Source organism: Mobula hypostoma, chromosome 6 (assembly GCF_963921235.1).
Source record: "Mobula hypostoma chromosome 6, sMobHyp1.1, whole genome shotgun sequence".
Classification (NCBI taxonomy): Eukaryota; Metazoa; Chordata; class Chondrichthyes; order Myliobatiformes; family Myliobatidae; genus Mobula; species Mobula hypostoma.
This window is the reverse complement of record NC_086102.1, coordinates 100,627,169-100,647,212: the sequence shown is the minus strand read 5'-3', so window position 1 is coordinate 100,647,212 and position 20,044 is coordinate 100,627,169. Positions and strand designations below refer to the sequence as shown.

The window sequence follows — 20,044 nt, the reverse complement described above, 5'->3', positions numbered from 1 at the left end:
TCATTACCTAGTACTAGATCTAGTATGGCATTCCCCCTAGTCGGCCTGTCTACATACTGTGACAGGAATCCGTCCTGGACACACTTAACAAACTCTGCCCCATCTAAACCCTTGGAACTAATCAGGTGCCAATCAATATTAGGGAAGTTAGAGTCACCCATGATAACAACCCTGTTATTTTTGCACCCTCCCAAAATCTGCCTCCCAATCTGCTCCTCTGTATCTCTGCTGCTACCAGGGGGCCTATAGAATACCCCCAATAGAGTAACTGCTCCCTTCCTGTTCCTGACTTCCACCCATATTGACTCAAAAGAGGATCCTGCTACATTACTCACCCTTTCTGTAGCTGTAATAGTATCCCTGACCAGTAATGCCACCCCTCCTCCCCTTTTCCCGCCCTCTCTATCCCTTTTAAAGCACTGAAATCCAGGAATATTGAGAATCCATTCCTGCCCTGGTGCCAGCCAAGTCTCTGTAATGACCACGACATCATAATTCCATATATGTACCCAAGCTCTCATTATGAATATAAAAAGAAATTGAATGTTATTTATGCAGAGGGTAGGAAGAAGAAAGAAGCTGCCAAAGGAAGTACTGAGAAGGCACCATGTACTTGGACAGGAGTAGAGAGATACAAACCTACTGTGGGCACACGGGATCAATGTAGATGGACATCACAGTCAGCTCAGATGATATGGGCTAAAGTGCAAAATACAGATGTAATTTGAAACCATATACTTGTATACTTAAGGAGGTGGAGTTGTTAATCTTATAGCCACAGGGAGAAAGGATCTCCTGTGACGTTCAGTGGTGAACCTCGGTGGAATCAGTCTGTTACTAAAGGTGCTCCTCTGCTTGCCCAGTATGCCATGGAAGGAGTGAGAGGGATTGTCCATAATGTTCCATAGCTTCTGCAGCATCCTCCTCTCAGATAGGGAATCCAGTTCCACCCCCAGAACAGAACTAGTCTTCCTGATGAGCTTATTGATCTTCTTGGCATCAGCTGCGCTCACCCTGCTGCCTCAGCATAGAATGAAGTGCTGGCCACCACTGAGTTGTAGAACATCTGCAGCATAGTACTGCAGATGTTGAATGACTGGAGCCTCCACAGCAAGTACAATCAGCTCTGTCCCTTCTTGTACAGAGCATCTATTTTTTGTCCAGTTCAGTTTATTGTCCAGGTGAGTTCCCAGGTATTTGTAGTCTCAGACAACTTACACATCTGTTTCCTCGATGAAGAATGGGAATGCAGGGTATTTTGACCTTCCTGAAGTCCACCACCAACTCCTTTGTCTTAGTGATGTGGAGGTGCTGATGATTCAACCCACACCACTCAACAAAGTTGTCCACCACTCTTCTATACTCAGCATCTTGACCCCAGAGTGAGATTATAAACTTCATAGACTGGGGGGGGGGGGTTAGTGGGAATAAGCTACTGCTACCTATTAAGTGCTTCAAATGGCATGTGTCTCGAGTGGCCTCTGACAACCAAGTCCACCTGCTAGTCTTCATGTGTGGCTTAGGTACTAAGCCCAGTGGAACCGTACCTACTGACAGAAGGGGCAAAAGTGGGCTACTGATGCCTTAAAACAAGTCACTTTGGGCAGATGGGGCACGTCAGTCATATTGACAGCTTATTTAGAAGAAGGAAAACTATTATCTCAAACCTCCGCTGCCCTGCGACTATACCCACTCATGGGGAAGGTTTCAGCAATAAACGCCAAGAAAAAATCTGGAGCTGGAGTCCTGAAGGCAGTCGTACGTTGAGTACAATGCTGACTGGCAATTGCTGTGACGCCAAACTGTATCGGTCTTTGCCGTTCCTTTGGATTCATCAGCTACATGGAAAGGGGGAGCCTGCTGCATGGGCAATAGTTTGCTCTCCATATCATACTGCCCTGGCTTATGTGTAACGTAGCCAGCTGTGGCGCAACATCCATGGTTGACCCTGACCAAGAGAGGGCCTCTCTAAAATCATGTGGCAGCAAATCAATGCATTAAACGCCTTGTTAATGAGTGGTCAGAGGAGAATGGCCAGACTGGTTCAGGTTGACAAGAAGACTGCAGCAACTCAAATTACCATGCGTTACAACAGAAGAGCATCTCTGAATGCACAACATGTCTAATGTTGAAGTGGATGAGCAATATCAGCAGAAGACAACACCAGGTTCCACTCCTGTACCTAATAAAGTGGCCACTGAGTGTCCGTTCTAAGGAACTCCAGCTAGAAATGCACTATCTAACTGCAGTTATTTCACACTTCTTCTGTTTTGCATTATTCACATCGGGTATCTCAAGACATTGCAGAGATACCTCCAATGTTGTCTCTGCAATCTCCTCCAAATCCAGTGGAAGGAAGAGAGGGCAGCATCTGTATGCTGTCATACCAACACCCCCAGGATTGAGACCCCAAGTAAACAAAGATGGCTCTCACCCTCTTGCCCCATCATAGAATAAAATGCTGGCCACCACTGAGTCGCAGAACATCTGCAGCATAGTACACAGCATTGTTCATGAGCTAGACACCTAACTCCTCTGGCAGGGTTGACACGCCATTCCCAGTTTGTCATGACACGAAATAGCCAGACAGGCAGAGGAAAAGTTCTAAGGATGTCCTCAAAATTTTCTATGAAAAATGCAGTATCTAAACAGACTCAGAGGAAATCCTTGCCAGGACCATTAAAAGAAAACGTTAAAATACTTTAAAAGAGCATTGGGAATAGTGTTGAGAACTTAAGCACATACTGTAGACGTTCAGTATAAAAGGTGGAACATTCCATGAATATAAGACATAGGAAGAGAATTAGGCCATTCGCTCAACAAGTCTGCTTGGCACTCCATCATGGCGGATTTATTATTCCTCTCAATCTCATTCTCCTGCCTTCTCCCTGTAACCTTTGACACCCTTACTAATCACAAGCCTATCAACCTCTGTTTTATTGTAGTGGATCAGCAGTGGAAAGGGTGAGCAATTTCAAGTTCCCGGGTGTCAACATCTCTGATGATCCATCCTGGGCCCAGCACATCAATGCAGTTACAAAGAAGGCACAACATTGGCTATATTTCATTAGGAGTTTGAGGAGATTTGGTATGTCACTAAAGACACGTGCAAATTTCTACAGATGTACCATGGAGAGCATTCTAACTGGCTACATTGCTGTCTGGTACTGGTGGGGGAGAGGGCACTGCACAGGATTGAAATAAGCTGCAGAAAGTTATGAACTCAGTCAGCTCCATCATGGACACTAGCCTCCCCACATTTTCAAGGAGCAATGCCTCAAAAAGGCAGCATCCATCATTAAGGACCCCCATCACCCAGGACATACCCTTTTCTCATAGCTACCTTCAGGAAGGAGGTACAGGAGCCTGAAGGCAGAACTCAACGATTCAGGAATAGCTTCTTTGCCTCTGCCATCCAATTTCTGAATGGACATTGAACACTACCTCACTACTTTCTTTCATCCTTATTTAATTTCCCTTTTTAAATATGAATATTTGTAATTTACAGTTTTTTATTATTATGTATTGCAAATCCAACGAGCTGCACTGCCCAGGAACCCACCAATTTAACCAATTGCCCAATCACAGGATAGTCTGCAATGACCAATTAACTTCCTTACTGGCACAACTTTGGACTGGGAGGAAATTGGAGCAGCTGGAGGGAACCCATATGCTCATTGGAGGACATACAAACTTCTTACAGAGGGTGTCTGAATTGAAATCCAATCTCTGGAATGCCCCAAGCTGCAATAGTGGCATGCTAATTGCTATGTTAATGTGGCACCCAAATAAATAACTCATACACAACACATAGTAATATTACCACAAATAAATATTAAGCTAAGTTCCAGAATATTTGGTCTCCTTATATTCTGAGGGGATCATCAGGTTCTCTATTCCACTTAGCAGGGATATATATCAGGAATGCTGTGTACACAGGCCTCATAGCATTGTCAAGAATCCCTCCTATCCATCCAACTATCTCTTTGACACCTCCCCCCCCCCTATCATTAGGCAGGAGGTACTGAAGCATTAGGACAAGGATTGTTAGGATGGGAAACAGCTACCTCCCCCAAGCTGTGAGACTACTGAACTTCTTGCCACCACCCAGGTCTCATCACATATGAAGTGCCAGTAGGATTATCATTTTTACTTTTTAACTTATGTTGGTAATGTATCTTATGCTAAACATCAATCTTCTTGCACTTATTTTATTAATTGTTAATTTATTTGTTGTAAGATTACCTATGTGTCATGTGTGAGTTTTATGTACTGTGTTCCACATTTTGGTCTGGAGGAATGGTGTTTCATAGAAACATGGAAAACCTACAGCACAATACAGGTCCTTTGGTCCACAATGCTGTGCCCCTCATGGCCCCTTCTGGCTCTCCTAATTTCATTCTTAAGCTCCTTCCTGCTAGCCTTATAATCTTCCAGATCTCTATAATCACCTAGTTTTTCAAACCTTTCGTAAGCTTTTCTTTTCTTCTTTCCTAGATTTTTTTAACAGCCGTTGTACACCACGGTTCCTGTACCCTACCATCCTTTCCCTGTCTCATTGGAACATACCTATACAGAATGTCACGCAAATATCCCCTAAACATTTACCACATTTCCGCTGTACATTTCCCTGAGAATATCTGTTCCCAATTTATGCCTCCAAGTTGCTGTCTGATAGCTTTATATTTCCCCTTACTCCAATTAAACACTTTCCTAACTTGTCTGTTCCTATCCCTCTCCAATGCTATGGTAAAGGAGATAGAATTGTGATCACTATCTCCAAAGTGCTCTCCCACTGAGAGACCTGACACCTGACCAGGTTCATTTCCCAGCACCAGATCAACTATAGCCTCTCCTCTTGTAGGCTTATCTACATATTGTGTCAGGAAACCTTCCTGAACACACCTAACAAACTCCACCCCGTCTAAACCCCTTGCGCTAGGGAGATACCAATCAGTATTTGGGAAATTAAAACTTCCCACCACAACAACCTTGTTATTATTATACCTTTCCAGAATCCGTTCCCTATCTGCTCCTTGATGTCTCTGTTACTATTGGGTGGTCTATAAAAAACACCCAGTAGAGTTGTTGACCCCTTCCTGTTTCTAACTTCCACCCACAGAGACTCAGTAAACAATCTCTCCATGACTTCCTCCTTTTCTGCAGCCGTGACACTATCTCTGATCAACAGTGCCACGCCCCGCCACTTTTGCCTCCTTCCTTACCCTTTGTGAAATATCTAAAGCCTGGCACTCTAAGTAACCCATTCCTGCTCCTGAGCCATCCAAGTCTCTGTAATGGCCTTAACATCGTAGCTCCAAGTACTAATCCACTTTGTTCATGATGCTGCTTGCATTAAAATAGACACATCTCAAACCATCGGTCTGAGCGCATCCCTTCTCTATCACCTGCCTATCCTCCCTCTCACACTGTCTCCAAACTTCCTCTATTTGTGAGCCAACCGCCCCTGCCTCCATCTCTTCATTTCAGTTCCCATCCCCCAGCAATTCTAGTTTAAGCTCTCCCCAACAGCCTTAGCAAACCTCCACGCCAGGATGTTGGTCCCCCTCAAATTCAAGCGCAACCCGTCCATTTTGTACAGGTCACTCCTGCCCCAAAAGAGGTCCCAATGATCCAGAAATCTGAATCCCTGTCCCCGCTCCAATCCCTCAGCCACGCATTTATCCTCCACCTCACTCTATTCCTATACTCACTGTCATGTGGCACAGGCAGTAATCCCAAGATTATTACCTTTGAGGTTCTGCTTCTCAACTTCCTTCCTAACTCCCTGTAGTCCGTTTTCAGGACCTCCTCCCTTTTCCTACCTATGTCGTTGGTACCAATATGTATTATGACCTCTGGTTGTTCACTTTCCCACTTCAGGATATCACGGACATGATCTGAAATATCCCGGACTCTGACACTTGGGAGGCAAACTACCATCCGTGTTTCTTTCCTGCATCCACAGAATTGCTTGTCTGACTCCCTAACGATAGAGTCCCCTATTACTGCTGTCTTCTTCCTTTCCCTACCCTTCTGTGCCAGAGGCGCAGCCACTGTTGTTTCCCCCAGGTAGGCCATCCCTCCCAACAGTAGTCAAACAGGAGTACTTATTGTTCAAGGGGACAGCCACAGGAATACTCTCTAGTATTTGGCTCTTGCCCTTCCCTCTCCTGTTACCCACTTATCTGTCTCCCGAGGCTCCAGTGTGACTACTTGCCTGTAGCTCCTATCTATCACCTCTTCACTCTCCCTGACCAGATGAAGGTCATTGAGCAACATCCCCAGTTCCCTAACCCGGTCCCTAAGGAGCCGCAGCTCAACACACCTGGTACAGATGTGTCCATCCGGGAGGCTGGAAGTCTCCCGGACTTCCCGCATCTGACACCCAGTACAGAACACTGGCTTCACAGACTTATTTCCTGTTTCTATCCCTCACCGGTAACTTACCTCGCCTCGACTGTTATTGCCGAAGCCCGAATGAGCCAAAGTCCTACCACTCTGCGCCTCAGATCACTCCGCCGATGACTGTTCCGCTAGGCAGTGTCTCCCTTTTATGCCTGAACCTTCCCTGCTATCTAACTCACGATTGGTGCTCCAGTTATAGCCGCTGTGATAGGCCACATACAATGGACAAATGCTCTCAAAGCTCCCTTTTAAAATAACCGCCCCCGACCTGCGAGAAATCCCACTTGGTAAAGCTCTGTTGATAGGCCATGTACATGGAGGTGTACAAGTACTTGGCTGAATGACATTGAACTTGAACTTGGTTGGCATAGACACAATGGGCTGACAACAGGAATTCTGCAGATGCTGGAAATTCAAGCAACACACATAAAAGTTGCTGGTGAACGCAGCAGGCCAGGCAGCATCTCTAGGAAGAGGTGGAGTCGACGTTTCAGGCCGAGACCCTTCGTCAGGACCAACTGAAGGAAGAGTGAGTAAGGAATTTGAAAGTGGGAGGGGGAGGGGGAGATCCAAAATGATAGGAGAAGACAGGAGGGGGAGGGATGGAGCCAAGAGCTGGACAGGTGATAGGCAAAAGGGACATGAGAGGATCATGGGACGGGAGGTCTGGGAAGAAAGACGGCGGGGGGGACCCAGAGGATGGGCAAGGGGTCTGTCCCTCTGAATATACCCCTTGCCCATCCTCTGGGTTCCCCCCACCGTCTTTCTTCCCGGACCTCCTGTCCCATGATCCTCTCGTATCCCTGTTGCCTATCACCTGTCCAGCTCTTGGCTTCATCCCTCCCCCTCCTGTCTTCTCCTATCATTTTGGATATCCCCCTCCCCCTCCAACTTTCAAATTCCTTACTCACTCTTCCTTCAGTTGGTCCTGACGAAGGGTCTCGGCCTGAAACGTCGACTGCACCTCTTCCTAGAGATGCTGCCTGGCCTGCTGCGTTCACCAGCAACTTTTACACAATGGGCTGAATGGCCTTCTGCTGTGAAGTCAGTTTGATCATGTGAATGGTCAATGAAAGACCAAAATCTGTGTAAACTAGCTGTAAGCTTACTCGCCACTGCAAAGGAAATTCATGGGTTTGTAAGGACTCTGGGAGACAGTACGAAAATGAAGAGCATTTTGTAAATGTTAATTCCAGCAGCAAAGAATGCAGTACAATTTAGCTGGCAGGAGTAAGATTCATGAAGTTCAGCAGAGAATTATTTGTTATTGATGTGCCAAGAAACTCCCTCAACCCATAAAAGTAAAAGAGATTACAATCAGTGAGGTAATAGCATCATGAACTATACTTGCAAGGAAGACAAATCTTTGACTCTTTTAATTTCATACTTCCAGACAGGGCTTTTCCATTATAGCTTCTAACTATTCAGGTTTATCACCCAATTCTTCCTGTCAAGCTTTTCAACCACTGCTTGAGGTTAGAAAACTAAAGTAAATCTGTTATTCCACTAAACTTGTGTGGATTTGTTCCCACTTTCCAGATATGTCTTTCAGGCAAAAATCCCAATTTACCATGTACTATAATTCTTCTCTCAGCATTTGGAAATCGTCCATACATTCCTGCATACAGCTGTAAACTGTATATTCTACGATACAAGAGCAGAATTAAGTCATTTAGCCATCTGCTCCGTCATTTCATCAGAATCAGGTTTAATGTCACCCACGTATGGTGTGAAATCATGGCTGATTTGAGTCACAGTTCAATTAAATTTATTATCATAGTAGATGTCATCATATACAATCCTGAGTTTTGTTTTCTTGTGGGCATACTCAGTAAATCCAAGAAACATAATAGAATCAGTGAAAGACTGCACCCAACAGGACAAACAATCAATGTGCAAAAGACAACAAGTTGTACAAATACAAAAGGAAAAAGGAAATAATAAATAAATAAATAAATAATAAATAAATATCAAGAACATGAAGAATTCTTTAAAGTTGATTGGAGGCAGCACAGATGCAGTAGAAGTGTTCCCGCACAGGTCTGGAACAGAGCTTGAAAAAGCAGCCAGTTTTCAGTGGGAGTCTTTGAGTGGATAGCAGCACAGACACAGTAGTGGTGTTCCCACGCAGATCCAGAGCAGAGCTTGAAAAACCCGGTCTTCATAAAAGAGAGGTACTGTTTAGTGGAGTGGCCATTGTCAGAGTGGCAAGGCTTTGGCTCAACAGGCTTTGGTGAGCAAGTAGGTAAGTTTATTTCTTGTTTTAATTTAACTCTTGAAAGAATGGGGGTATGTCTGCAGGGCCAGTGTTCTCTTCTGGGTGTCAGATGTGGGATTTCTAGGAGAGTTCCAGCCTCCCCAATAGCCACATTTGCACCAGGTGCATTGAGATGTAGCTCCTTAGAAACCATGTTAGGGAACCGGAGCTGCAGCTCGATGACCTTAAGCTTGTTAGGGAAAGTGAGGAGGTGATAGACAAGAGCTACAGGGAAACAGTCACCCCAAGGCTACAGAAGACAGATAACTGCGTGACTGTCATGAGACGGAAGGGCAAATGTCAGATACTGCAGTGTAACCCTGTGGCCCACCCCCTCAACAACAAGTACTCATTCTGAATACTGTTGAGGGTGGGAGACCTACTTGGGGGAAGTGCAGCGGCCATGTCTCTGGCACTGACTCTAGCCCTATGGCTCAGAAAGGTAGGTAACTGAAGAGGATGGCGGCAGTAGTAGGGGACTCTATAGTCAGGGAGACAGATAGGCAAGTCTGTGGACTCAAAAAAGAAACATGGATGATAGTTGGCCTCCCAGGTGCCAGGGACGCAATGTTTCTGAATGCATCCATAATATCCTGAGGGTGAGCAGCCAGAAATTGTGGTACCTATTGTACCAATGACACAGGTAGAAAAAGGAAGGAAGTCCTAAAAATTTGATTACAGGGTGCTAGGAAGGAACTTGAAAAGCAGGACTTCAAGGGTGGTAATCTTGGGATTGCTGCCTGTGCTACGTGACAGTGAGGGTAGAAATAGAATGAGGTGGCAGTTAAATGTGTGGCTGAAGAATTGGAGCAAGGTGCAGAGATTCAGATTTCTGGATCATTGGGACTTCTTCGGGGCAGGTGTGACCTGTACAACTGGGACATGTTGCACTTGAATCTGAGAGGGACCAATATCCTTGCGAGGAGGTTTACTACAGCTGGTGGGAGTGGTTTAAACTAACATGGCAGGGGGATGGTGTTGACTATTCGTCAACGCAATTAGGTTAGGAAACTCACCACGCAACTCACAATTAATTGAAGCTTGCACTTTATTGTCTCTGCACAAACTATGGGCCAACAGCTTAGAACATGAATTCTACTGTTCCCTCTGTGCCAATACTCATTCAGACCACTTGCCCAATTTATAACACCAAAATAGGGGATCTCCATTGACCAGACGATCGATCCTTTCTTCTCCCAACCTCTGGCGTGGGAGTTCTTCCTCACGATGGTGATTTTCCGGTTATTGCTGATAGCACACTTGATCACTTTTATACTTGTTCCTTACCAATTCAAATATCGCATTCCAGTGTCATTGACTGTAGGTCATCTGATTGACCCTTAACAGCTTTTTATTGGTTCTGCTGCAAGCCAGCATCCATTTATTGCCCTCTTCCCATCAAGTGACAGTCGATAATTTATGGCTCTTCATTCTCTTCAGTAACCAGCTCGAATCACTCTAGACAGGCACCAACCCAAACATTCACAAACCTGCATGCTTTGTTATATCAAATAACACTTCACAAATAATTTCTTATTTGGAAATGATTGCTAGTCTTGCAAATTACCTGAAGCATCATTGTGTCTTCTTTAAAACACTGAAAGCAAAGCAACTTCATCTCACAAAATGGAAAAACAGTTCTATAAAATGGCAGCCTCCATCTCCAAGCCCCCATTCAAGTTCACCTTTTACTTCTATATTTTAAATCCACCATGGCCAACAATGGGAACCAGTACGAAGGAGTTGAGAATGAGCCAGCAGGGTTACAAGTAGTCATGGGTGTAATATGAATGTAAGGAAGGACAAGCCAATGATTGGGTACAAATGCACACAGTGCAAAGAGTTAAATTGCACCACAGAGGCAAAATTCAAAAGCGCAAAGAATCCAGAACTGAAGGAGCTGTGTTTAAATGCACATAGCATTTGAAATAAGGTGGATGAACTTGCGGCGAAATTAGAGATTAGTATGACGTTGTGACATTCACTGAGTTGTGACTGAATGAAGCTCATAGTTGGGAGCTTAATAATATCAAAGGATATACTTTGTATCAAAAGGACAGGTAGGAAGGCATAGGTGGTGATGTAGTTCTGTTGGTAAGAGGTGACATAGGGTCAGAGAATATTGAATCTTTGTGGGTGGAGTTAAGAAATTGCAAGGGTAAAAAACACCATTATGGAAATCATATATAGTTAGGCCTCCAAATAGTAACCAAGATGTGGGATTGAGATTGCAAAGGGAGCTGGAAACAGCATGTAATAAAGGGACTGACACAATTGTAATGGAGGACTTCAACATGCAAGGGGATTTGGTAAATCAGGTTGGTGTCAGATCGCAAGAGAGGGAATTTGTTGAATGCCTACGAGATGGCTTTTTAGAGCAGCTTGTGCTTGAGTCTACTCAGGGTAAGGCTACCTCAGATTGGGTGTTGAGTAATAACCCAGATTTTATTAGTCAGCTTAAGTAAAGGAACCCTTAGGCAATGATCATAATATGATTGAATTCATACTACAATTTGAGAGGGAGAAGCACAAGTCACATGTATCAGTATCACAATGGGATAAAGGGAATTACGGAGGTGTGAGATTGGAGCTTGCCCAGGTGGATTAGAGTAGAATACTGGCACAGATGATGGCAGAAGTTTCTGGGAATAGTACACAAGGCGCAGGAGATATATAGAATATATATATATCCTACAGAAGAAGTAGTCCTCAAGTAACAGGGTAAGCCGACCTTGGCTGACAGGACAGCATAAGAGTTAAGGAAAGCGCATATAATCTAGTAAAAGCGAGTGGGAAGTCGTATGATTGGGAAGTTTTTAAAATCTAACAAAAGGTAACTAAAAAGGCCATAAGAAGGGAAAAGATGAAATATCAAGGCAAACTAGCCAATAAGATGAACTAGGATACTAGAAGTTTTTTTTCAGTTATATAAAGAGTAAAAGAGAGGTGAGAGTTGCTATTAGACCACTGGAAAATGATGCTTGCAAGGTAAAAATGGGGGACAAAGAAATGGCAGATGAACTCAATAAGCACTTTGCATCAGTCTTCACTGTGGAAGACACTAGCAGTGTGCCATAGATCCACGAGTATCAGGGAGCAGGAGTGAGTCATTACTATTCCAAACAGAAAAGTGTCAGGCAAACTCAAAGGTCTTAAGGTGGATAAGTCACCTGGATCAGACCATCTACATCCTAGAGCTCTGAGAGAGGTTGCTGAGAGACAGTAGATGCATTGGTTATGATCTTTCAAAAATCACTTGATTCTGGCATGGTTCCAGAGGAATAGAAAATTGCAAATGCCACTCCATTCTTTAAGAATGGTGCAAGTTTTTGGCCAGTTAGCTTAACCTCGGTAGTTGGGAAAGTGTTGAAGTCTGTTATTAAGAATGAGGTTTTGGGGTACTTGGAGATGAATGATAAAATAAGTCAAAATCAGCATGGTTTCTGGAAAGAGAAATCTTTACTGACAAATCTGTTAAGAGTTCTTCGAGGAAGTAACATGCAGGGTAGCCAAAGGAGAGGCAGTGGACACTGTTTACTTAGATTTCGAGAAGGCATTTGATAAGGTGCCTCACATTAGGCTGCTTAACAAGGTAAAATCCTATGGTGTTACAGGAAAGATACTGACCTGGACAGCAGAATGGCTGATAGGCAAGAGGCAGCGAGTGGGAATAAAGGGGGCTTTTTCTGCTTGGCTGCCAGTAGCTCGTGGTATTCCTCAGGGTTCAGTATTGGTACCTCTACTTTTCACATTTAGATAATGATTTAGATAATGGAATTGATGGCTTTGTGGCAAAGTTTGCAGATGATACAAAGATCAGGGGAGGGGTAGAGAGTGCTGAGGAAGCAATGCGATTGCAGCAGGACTTAGACAAATTGGAAGAATGAGCAAAAAAGTGGCAGATGGAATAGTGTTGGGAAGCGTATGATAATGCATTTTGGTAAAAGGAAGAAACATGCAGACTATTATCTAAATGGGGAGAATATTCAAACAACAGAGGTGCAAAGGGACTTAAGAGTCCTTGTGCAAGACTCCCAGAAGGTTTATTTACAGGTTGAGTCTATGATAAAGAAAGCAAATGCAATGTTGACTTCCATTTCAATGGAATAGAATATAAAAACAAGGAAATAATGTTGAGGCTTTATAAGACACTAGACAGGCTGCACTTGGAGTATTGTCAATGGTTTTGGGCCCCATATCTCAGAAAGGATGTGTTGTCATTGGAGAGAATCCAGAGGAGGTGCACGAGGATGATTCCGGGAATGAAGGGGTTAATATATGAGAAGCATTTGCTTTCCGCCTGTACTCACTGGAATTTAGAAGAATGTGGGGGTATCTCATTGAAACCTACTGAATGTTCAAAGGACTAGATAAGGTGGATGTGGAGAGGATGTCTTCTATGGTGGGGGTTTCCAGAACTAGAGGGCACATCCTCAAAATTGAGGGGAAACCCTTTAACACAGAGAGAGATAAGGAGGAATTTTTTTAGCCAGAGAGTAGTGAAACTAAGGAATGCTCTGCCACGGACAGCTGTGGAGGCCAAGACTGGGGGTATATTTAAAGTGAAAATTGATATTTTCCCCATTGGTCAGGGCGTCAAAGGTTATGGCGAGAAGGCAGGTGTATGGGGTTGAGGGGGATCTGGGATCAGCCATGATGGAATGGTGGAGAAGACTTGATGGGCTGAATGGCCTAATTGTGCTCCTATGTATTATGGCCTTATAGGTTGTGGGAACAATTTAGTGATGCAGCGAGTGACGTTATCCCCAGTGGTTCAAAAGCCTGATGGTTGGCGTGTAATAACTGTCCCTGAACCTGGTGCTGAGGGTCCTGAGGTTCTTGTATCTTCTTCCTGGTAGCAGCAGCATGAATAGAGCATGGTTCATTATCCCTCTCAAACTCATTCTCCTGCCTTCTCCCTTTAATGTTTGATACCTTTACTAATGAAAATCCTATCAACCCTTGTTTTAAATATAGTCAATGAATTGGCCTCTACAGCTGACTGTGCAGTGAAGTCCAGGTTCACCACCTTCTGGCTCATCTCTGTTCTAAAGGGAAGTTCTTGTACTCCGAGGCTTTGCCCTCTGGTCCTAGACTCCCCCACTATAGGGAACATCCTCTCCATGTCCACTCTATCTAGACCTTTCAATATTATCAATATACGCCTAATGTGAAACTCAACTGATTTGTACAATCCTGTTTATAACTGCTAAGCAACTTTCAATCACTGTATTGTAAGCAAGAACACCAACTAGCTTGTACACTAACAATGCTGACCAGAAACTCTCACTGTGTTTGGTAGTGTCTCTGAGGTATAACTGGAAGAATTTCTTTCCTTTTTTGAATAATGTTGTGGTACAATTAAAATCCAACTTAAATGAAAGACAAGGCCCTGGTTTTGTATGTCATCCAAAATATGGTGCCCCAGATAAAAGACTGCTAGCTGGCAGCACTCATTAAGAAGCAGTCAAGTTTTAATTCTAGTTAAACGTATCTTCTTTGCATAAACTTGTGATCCAAAACTCTGGTGTCTGCTTTCCAACTCACTCAGTCTTATTCGTCCATTACATTTGAGCTCAATAACCTATAGTGGCACCTGGTTTGGCAATCTGTTCAAACATTTTATTCCTTTGTTATCTGCCTCAGTCTTATCATTTCCCTTGCCTGTAGAACTCTCTGAAACGTCAGCACCTCTCCGATGATGACCTCTTATGTATTCCTGATTTTAATCACTCCACCACTAGCAGCCATGCATTCAGCTGCCTATGCCCAAAGTATCTATCTTATCTTTACCTCCACATCGCTGATGTCCTTTAAGAAATGACTACCATATCATCATATGGATCGGTGTCATTGATGTGTTTAGTACTATGCTATATGCTATAATACTATGAAACATTTTACAACATTCTATTACATTAAAGTTCTTTTATAAATGTACACTGCTGTGGATACTGGATTAACAATGATAAACTATTATACGCAAATCTGTTATATAGTTAGCAATCTAAGTAGTGAGTTGGCTATATGTGGAACAATGAAAAGGAGACAGATGCAACAAACTCTACAAGAAACCATGGCTCTGATCTATGGCAGGGTCCGCTCTCTATCAATGTATCTACCTATCTTTCTATTTACAGTCAGCCCTCCTTATCCGCGAGGGATTGGTTCCGTGACCCCTCGCGGATACCAAAAAACTCGGATGCTCAAGTCCCTTATTCAACCTGTCTCAATACGGTGGACCTTAGGACCCTAGGACCCAGCGGAACCCCGGACCTTATTTAACCTATCTCAGTGCGGTGGGCATTAGGACCCGGCGGCGGATCTCTGAATCCGCAGTGTTTCTGTTCACGAAAATAATCACGGTCGCGATTTAAAATAAAGTGGAAATAATAAAGCAATCAGAAAGAGGTGAAACGCCATCGGTCATTGGAAAAGCGTTAGGCTACAGTCGGTCAACAATTGGAACAATTTTAAAGGATAAAATGAGAAAGGCCCTGCCCGATTAAAACTACAATTATTACCAAGCAACGCAGTAGTTTAATTATTGGGTTTTGGGGTTTTGAGTTTTTGATCCTTCACATCAACCCAGCAGGGATGGACAGCGCGCTCGGGAGCGACCTGGCACTGGGACTGGATCGAACTCGGGAATTTCCGCTCCCGAGCCCGGCGCTGAAACATACGTTTCTTAAGTATTTTATATGCATAGAAAGGTAAAATATATACTATATACTAAGACAAACGTTTGACTAACTGACGCTAAATAATACCGGGTGTACCTGCTCCAACTTACTTAGTAAGAGAACTTCCGATTTTTTCGATCCCGATCGCACATCCTCCCGTATACTTTAAATCATCTCTAGATTACTTATAATACCTAATACAATGTAAATACTATGTAAAATAGTTGTTATACCGCATTGTTTAGGGAATGACAGGAAAAAAACTCTGTACATGCTCGAAAAGCAAGTGCTAGAAGAGCACTTCCAGGTTTTCCCGATTCGCGGTTGGTTGAATTCGCAGACAAGGAGGGCCGACTGTATTTATCTATTGAGACACACCATGGAATAGAGCCTTCTGGCCCTTTGAGCCATGCTGCCCCGCATCTACCAATTTAACCACAGCTAAATCATCAGCACTTAGAGAAAACCAAAGGAGGACATACAGACTCCTTACAGATGATGTGGAATTGAACTCTGAACACTGACACCCCAAGCTGTAACAGCGTTGCGGTAACAACTACGCTTCCTTGGCACTATTTCTTTGCCAAATGGCATCCAAATATTGAAGCTAATAAAATAGGATACATCTCCATGACAGGTATGCGCATGAAAAACCTTAAGATGTGAATTCAAGAAAACAATCTGAAGGAATTCTCAAGAAATTATGGAATTAAAGAACAAGAAGTTTCCACATATCAGATGATTTCTAACCAGCAAAAAATACTTCCTCAAAAGCTACTTATCAACCAAGAACCCACCTGATACAAACTTGCAGCAATTCCAATGAAAAATACAGCAGCAGTATTCAGTTCCTCCTCATCGTCCTGTTTGGTTTAAAAAAATGCATTATTAAAAGCATTGAAAATCAATATAAAATGCAGTTATTGGAAATCTGAAATAAAAACAGAAAATGCTGAAAACACTCAGCAGGCCAAGCAGCATCTGCAGAAAAAATAGAAACAACGACTGTTTCTTCTTTCACATTCACTATCTAACTCATATGATTTTTTGTTCTTAAATTGCAACATTCACGTTCAGATTCTTCCAAGATTCAAGATTGTTCTATTGTTATTTTTCAGGAGAACGAAATGATCGTTGACATAAACACAAGCTGCTGGAAATCCAGAGTAACACATACAAAATGCTGGAGGAATTCCGCAGATCAAGCAGCATTTTTGGAGGAGTCTTGGAAACATCAACTTTCCAAAGATGCTGCCTAGCCCACTGAGTTCTTCCAGCATGTGTATGTGTTATATGAAATGATTTTACTTCAGATCTATTTCAGCATAAGCAAATGCAATAAGCATATAAAACACAATAAATATAAATACATAAATAATTCAATTATACAATCCATACCTAAGGAATAAGTTATTAACTTAACTGAGTAAAAATTATAGTTAGAATTTTTTGCTTTATTTAGTGTATATTTCTATATAAGACCGACCAAATCAAGGAAATAAGAGGCAAAGGTACAAGATATCAATATTATAAACACGAGAATATCTGCAGATGCTGGAAATCCAAAGCAACACATACAAAATGCTGGAGGAACTCAGCAGGTTAGGCAGCATCTATGGAAATGAATAAACAGTCTAATGTTTCAGGCTGAGAACCTTCTTAAGGACTGGAAAGGAAAGCTGAAGGTGCCAGAATATTAAGGGTGGGGGAAGGGAAGGAGGATAGCAGAAAAGGTGATAGGTGAAGCTAGGTGGGTGGGAAAGTAAAGAGCTGGAGAAGAAGGAATCTGATGGGAGAGGATAGTGGATGGAGGGTACCCAGATGGAATATAAGGTGTTGCCCCTCCATCCTGAAGGCAGTCATCGGGAAATTCCACTTTTGGTGGATGGAATGGAGATTCCCTAATTTATGACAGGTCTCACCAATATATAGCAGGCTGCATCGAAAGCACTGGACACAATAGACAGCCCCAGCGGATTCACAGGTGAAGTGTTCCCTCACCTGAAAGGATTGTTTGGGGCTCTGGATAGAGGTGAGAGATAAGGTGAATGGGCAGTTGTAACATTTTGGCTGCTTACAGGGAGGTTAGTGGGGAGGGACAAATCCCTGCAGAAAGTGGAGGGGGGGCAAGGTAAAGATATGTTTGGTAGTAGGATCCCTTTGGAGGTGGTGGAAGTTGCAGAGGATGATGTGTTGGATGCGGAGGCTCATGAAGTGGACAAGAGGAACTCTATCACTCTTAAGCCAGCAGGGAGACGGAGTGAACACAGATGTTCGGGAAATGGAGGAGACATGGGTGAGGGTAGCATCAATGGTGGAGGAAGGGAAACTGCATCCTGGGAACGGATGCTGCTGAGGAAGAGCTGGGGAGCATTACTGGGGAAGACTTAGAACATGACCTGTTCTACATAGCCATAGGCATAGGTATGGCCCATGTTGGTGCCCATGCCCATGGCAATCCCTTGAGTCCGGAGAAAGTGGGAGAAGCCACAGGAAAAATTGTTGAGGGTGAGGACCAGTTCTGCCAGAAGAAGGGCTGTGGTAGTGGAGGGGAACTGGTTGGTTCTGTTATGAGGGAAAAAAAGATGAGCTTTAAGGCCTTCTTGACAAGGGACATCCATGGTGAGAGTGAGGCGGTCAGAGCCAGGGATTGAAAGTTACTGAGCAGATCGAGAGCTAGTGAAGTGTCGCAGATGTAGGTGGGAAAGGAATGGCCGACGGGGACAGGATGAAGCTGAGGCATGAGGACTTGAATTCAGTGGTGCAGGAGCAAGTGGAGACAATGGGCCTATCCGGACAGTCAGGTTTGTGGATCTTGGATAGGAGGTAGAAGCGGACAGTGCTGGGTAAGGGAACAATAAGTTCAGTGGCAGTGGACGGGAGTTCTCCAGAACTGATGAGGTCAGTGATGGCGTCAGAGACAGTTTTCTGATGGTCTGGAGTGGGGTCCTTTTCAAGGGGTAGGTATGAGGAGGTGTTTGAGAGTTGCTGCCTGGTCTAAGCAAAGTAGAAATCAGTCCGCCACACTACAACAGCACCCTTTTTGTCTGTGGGTTTGGTGGTAAGGTTGGGATTGGTGCGGAGAGAGAGCAGAGTACTGCATTCAGAGGAGCTAAGGTTTGAGGAGGAGAGAGAAGTGCTGGTCTCATTTGCAATTCACGATGAAAAGATCCAGAGCAGGCAGAGAACTAGAGTGGGGTGTTTAAGAAGAGGGGGAGGGTTGGAGATGGGAGAAGGGGGTCATCAGTGTGGGGTGTGGAATTCTTGCCAAAGAAGTGAGCTCAGAAGAAGAGCTCGACATCGTGGCGGGCACAGATCACACTGAGGTGCAGGCAAAGGGGGACAAAGGTAAGGTTCTTGCTGAGGACAGGACGTTCTACCTCAGAGAGGTGAAGATTAGAGGGAATGTTGAAGTCCCGGCAAGGATTAAAGCTGAGATCAGAGGGTGGGGAAGACATTTGGTGGCATCAGAGAGAAGTGGTTTGGGGTATTCAGTGAAGGTAGGTTGGGAGGAAAATGGAGGCTCTGAGAATCCGAGAGGTGACAGTGAAGCCTGAAAGACATGGGGTTGAAGAGTGATTGGAGATATCAATGTCAATGAGTTTTATTTCAGAAAAAAATTGATGGGAAACTGTTGGGGTAGCACAGGTGCCCTTTTACCAGATGCTAACATTCTCATTTGGCTCCAAGGATCCTATGTAGAGGGTCTTTAGTATTCCTATTGGCCATAAACCTAAAAGCAAATTTAGCCTCCCTTTCAAACAAACCCCAATATGAAATAGTCAATAGTCAAATAGTCATGCAAAGAGATTTGAACAAGTTATAAGTGCATTCCTCTGAAGTCAAAAGAATGAAGTTAGTTTTCTTCAGATAGCTTTGCATTATCTATTTTGAGTACTTGATACCAACATAGTTCACTGAGTGAGAGAGTGTTCCACAAAACTCATGGACTATAAACTAAACTATGAGCAAAAAAATAAGCTGCTGGAGGAACCCACCTGGGGTCAGACAGCATCTGTAGAAAGAAATGGACAAGCAACATTTAGGGCTGAGACACTTGATCTGGACTATGTCAAGCTGAGGGGTCTTGATCCAAATTGCTGACTCTCCATTCCATGTACAGACATTGTCTGACCTGCTGAGTTCCTCCAGCAGTTTGTTTGCTTGTTCCAGATTCCACCACCTGGCAGTCTTCTGTGCTCCCAAAGTAAATCATGAGTTTAGTATTGGCAATGCTAACTAAGAACCATTAGGAAGCTTCCCTACTTTCAATAATGTATTACACTGATTTTCTCAGTATATCTTCCATCAGTACCAGGACAGAAGGAGAGTTTAGTTTCCTTGAGTTTGAGTGACACAGTTTCTGAATGATATGCAATGACTTTGATATAACATGTGTGGCAGGCTCAACTCTGTTGCCCATGACAATATATCACTGCTTTATGTTCAGAAGTAAAACAGTCATTATGTCAGTGCAAATTAAGTTCACTGCTGGCCTCAGGGTGGACCTGCCTATTGGCATATCACTGAAAACAGAGAAGAGAAAATAGAATCATAGAGTCATATAGCACAGAAACAGGTCCTTTGGCCCATCTTATCCATCGTGCCCCACCAAGTTAGTCCCACTTACCCATGCTTGGCCCATATACCTTTAAACTTCTCTTATCCACATTCTTAAACGTATGACTTTTTAACT

At 43.6% G+C, this 20,044-nt stretch overlaps 1 protein-coding gene across 4 annotated transcripts in view; it reads right to left on the bottom strand.

Annotated features, from left to right (window-relative positions):
- The window catches only part of sec22a (SEC22 homolog A, vesicle trafficking protein), a 242,686-nt gene that overhangs the window by 119,999 nt on the left and 102,643 nt on the right, over window positions 1-20,044 (bottom strand). For 2 of the 4 annotated variants that reach the window (XM_063051329.1, XM_063051331.1), the window contains exon 6: window positions 16,146-16,211. The exons of the other annotated variants lie outside the window; for them this stretch is intronic. In XM_063051329.1, the coding sequence (XP_062907399.1) occupies window positions 16,146-16,211 (66 nt within the window). The remainder of the gene's footprint in view (window positions 1-16,145; window positions 16,212-20,044) is intronic. 4 annotated transcript variants of the gene reach the window in all.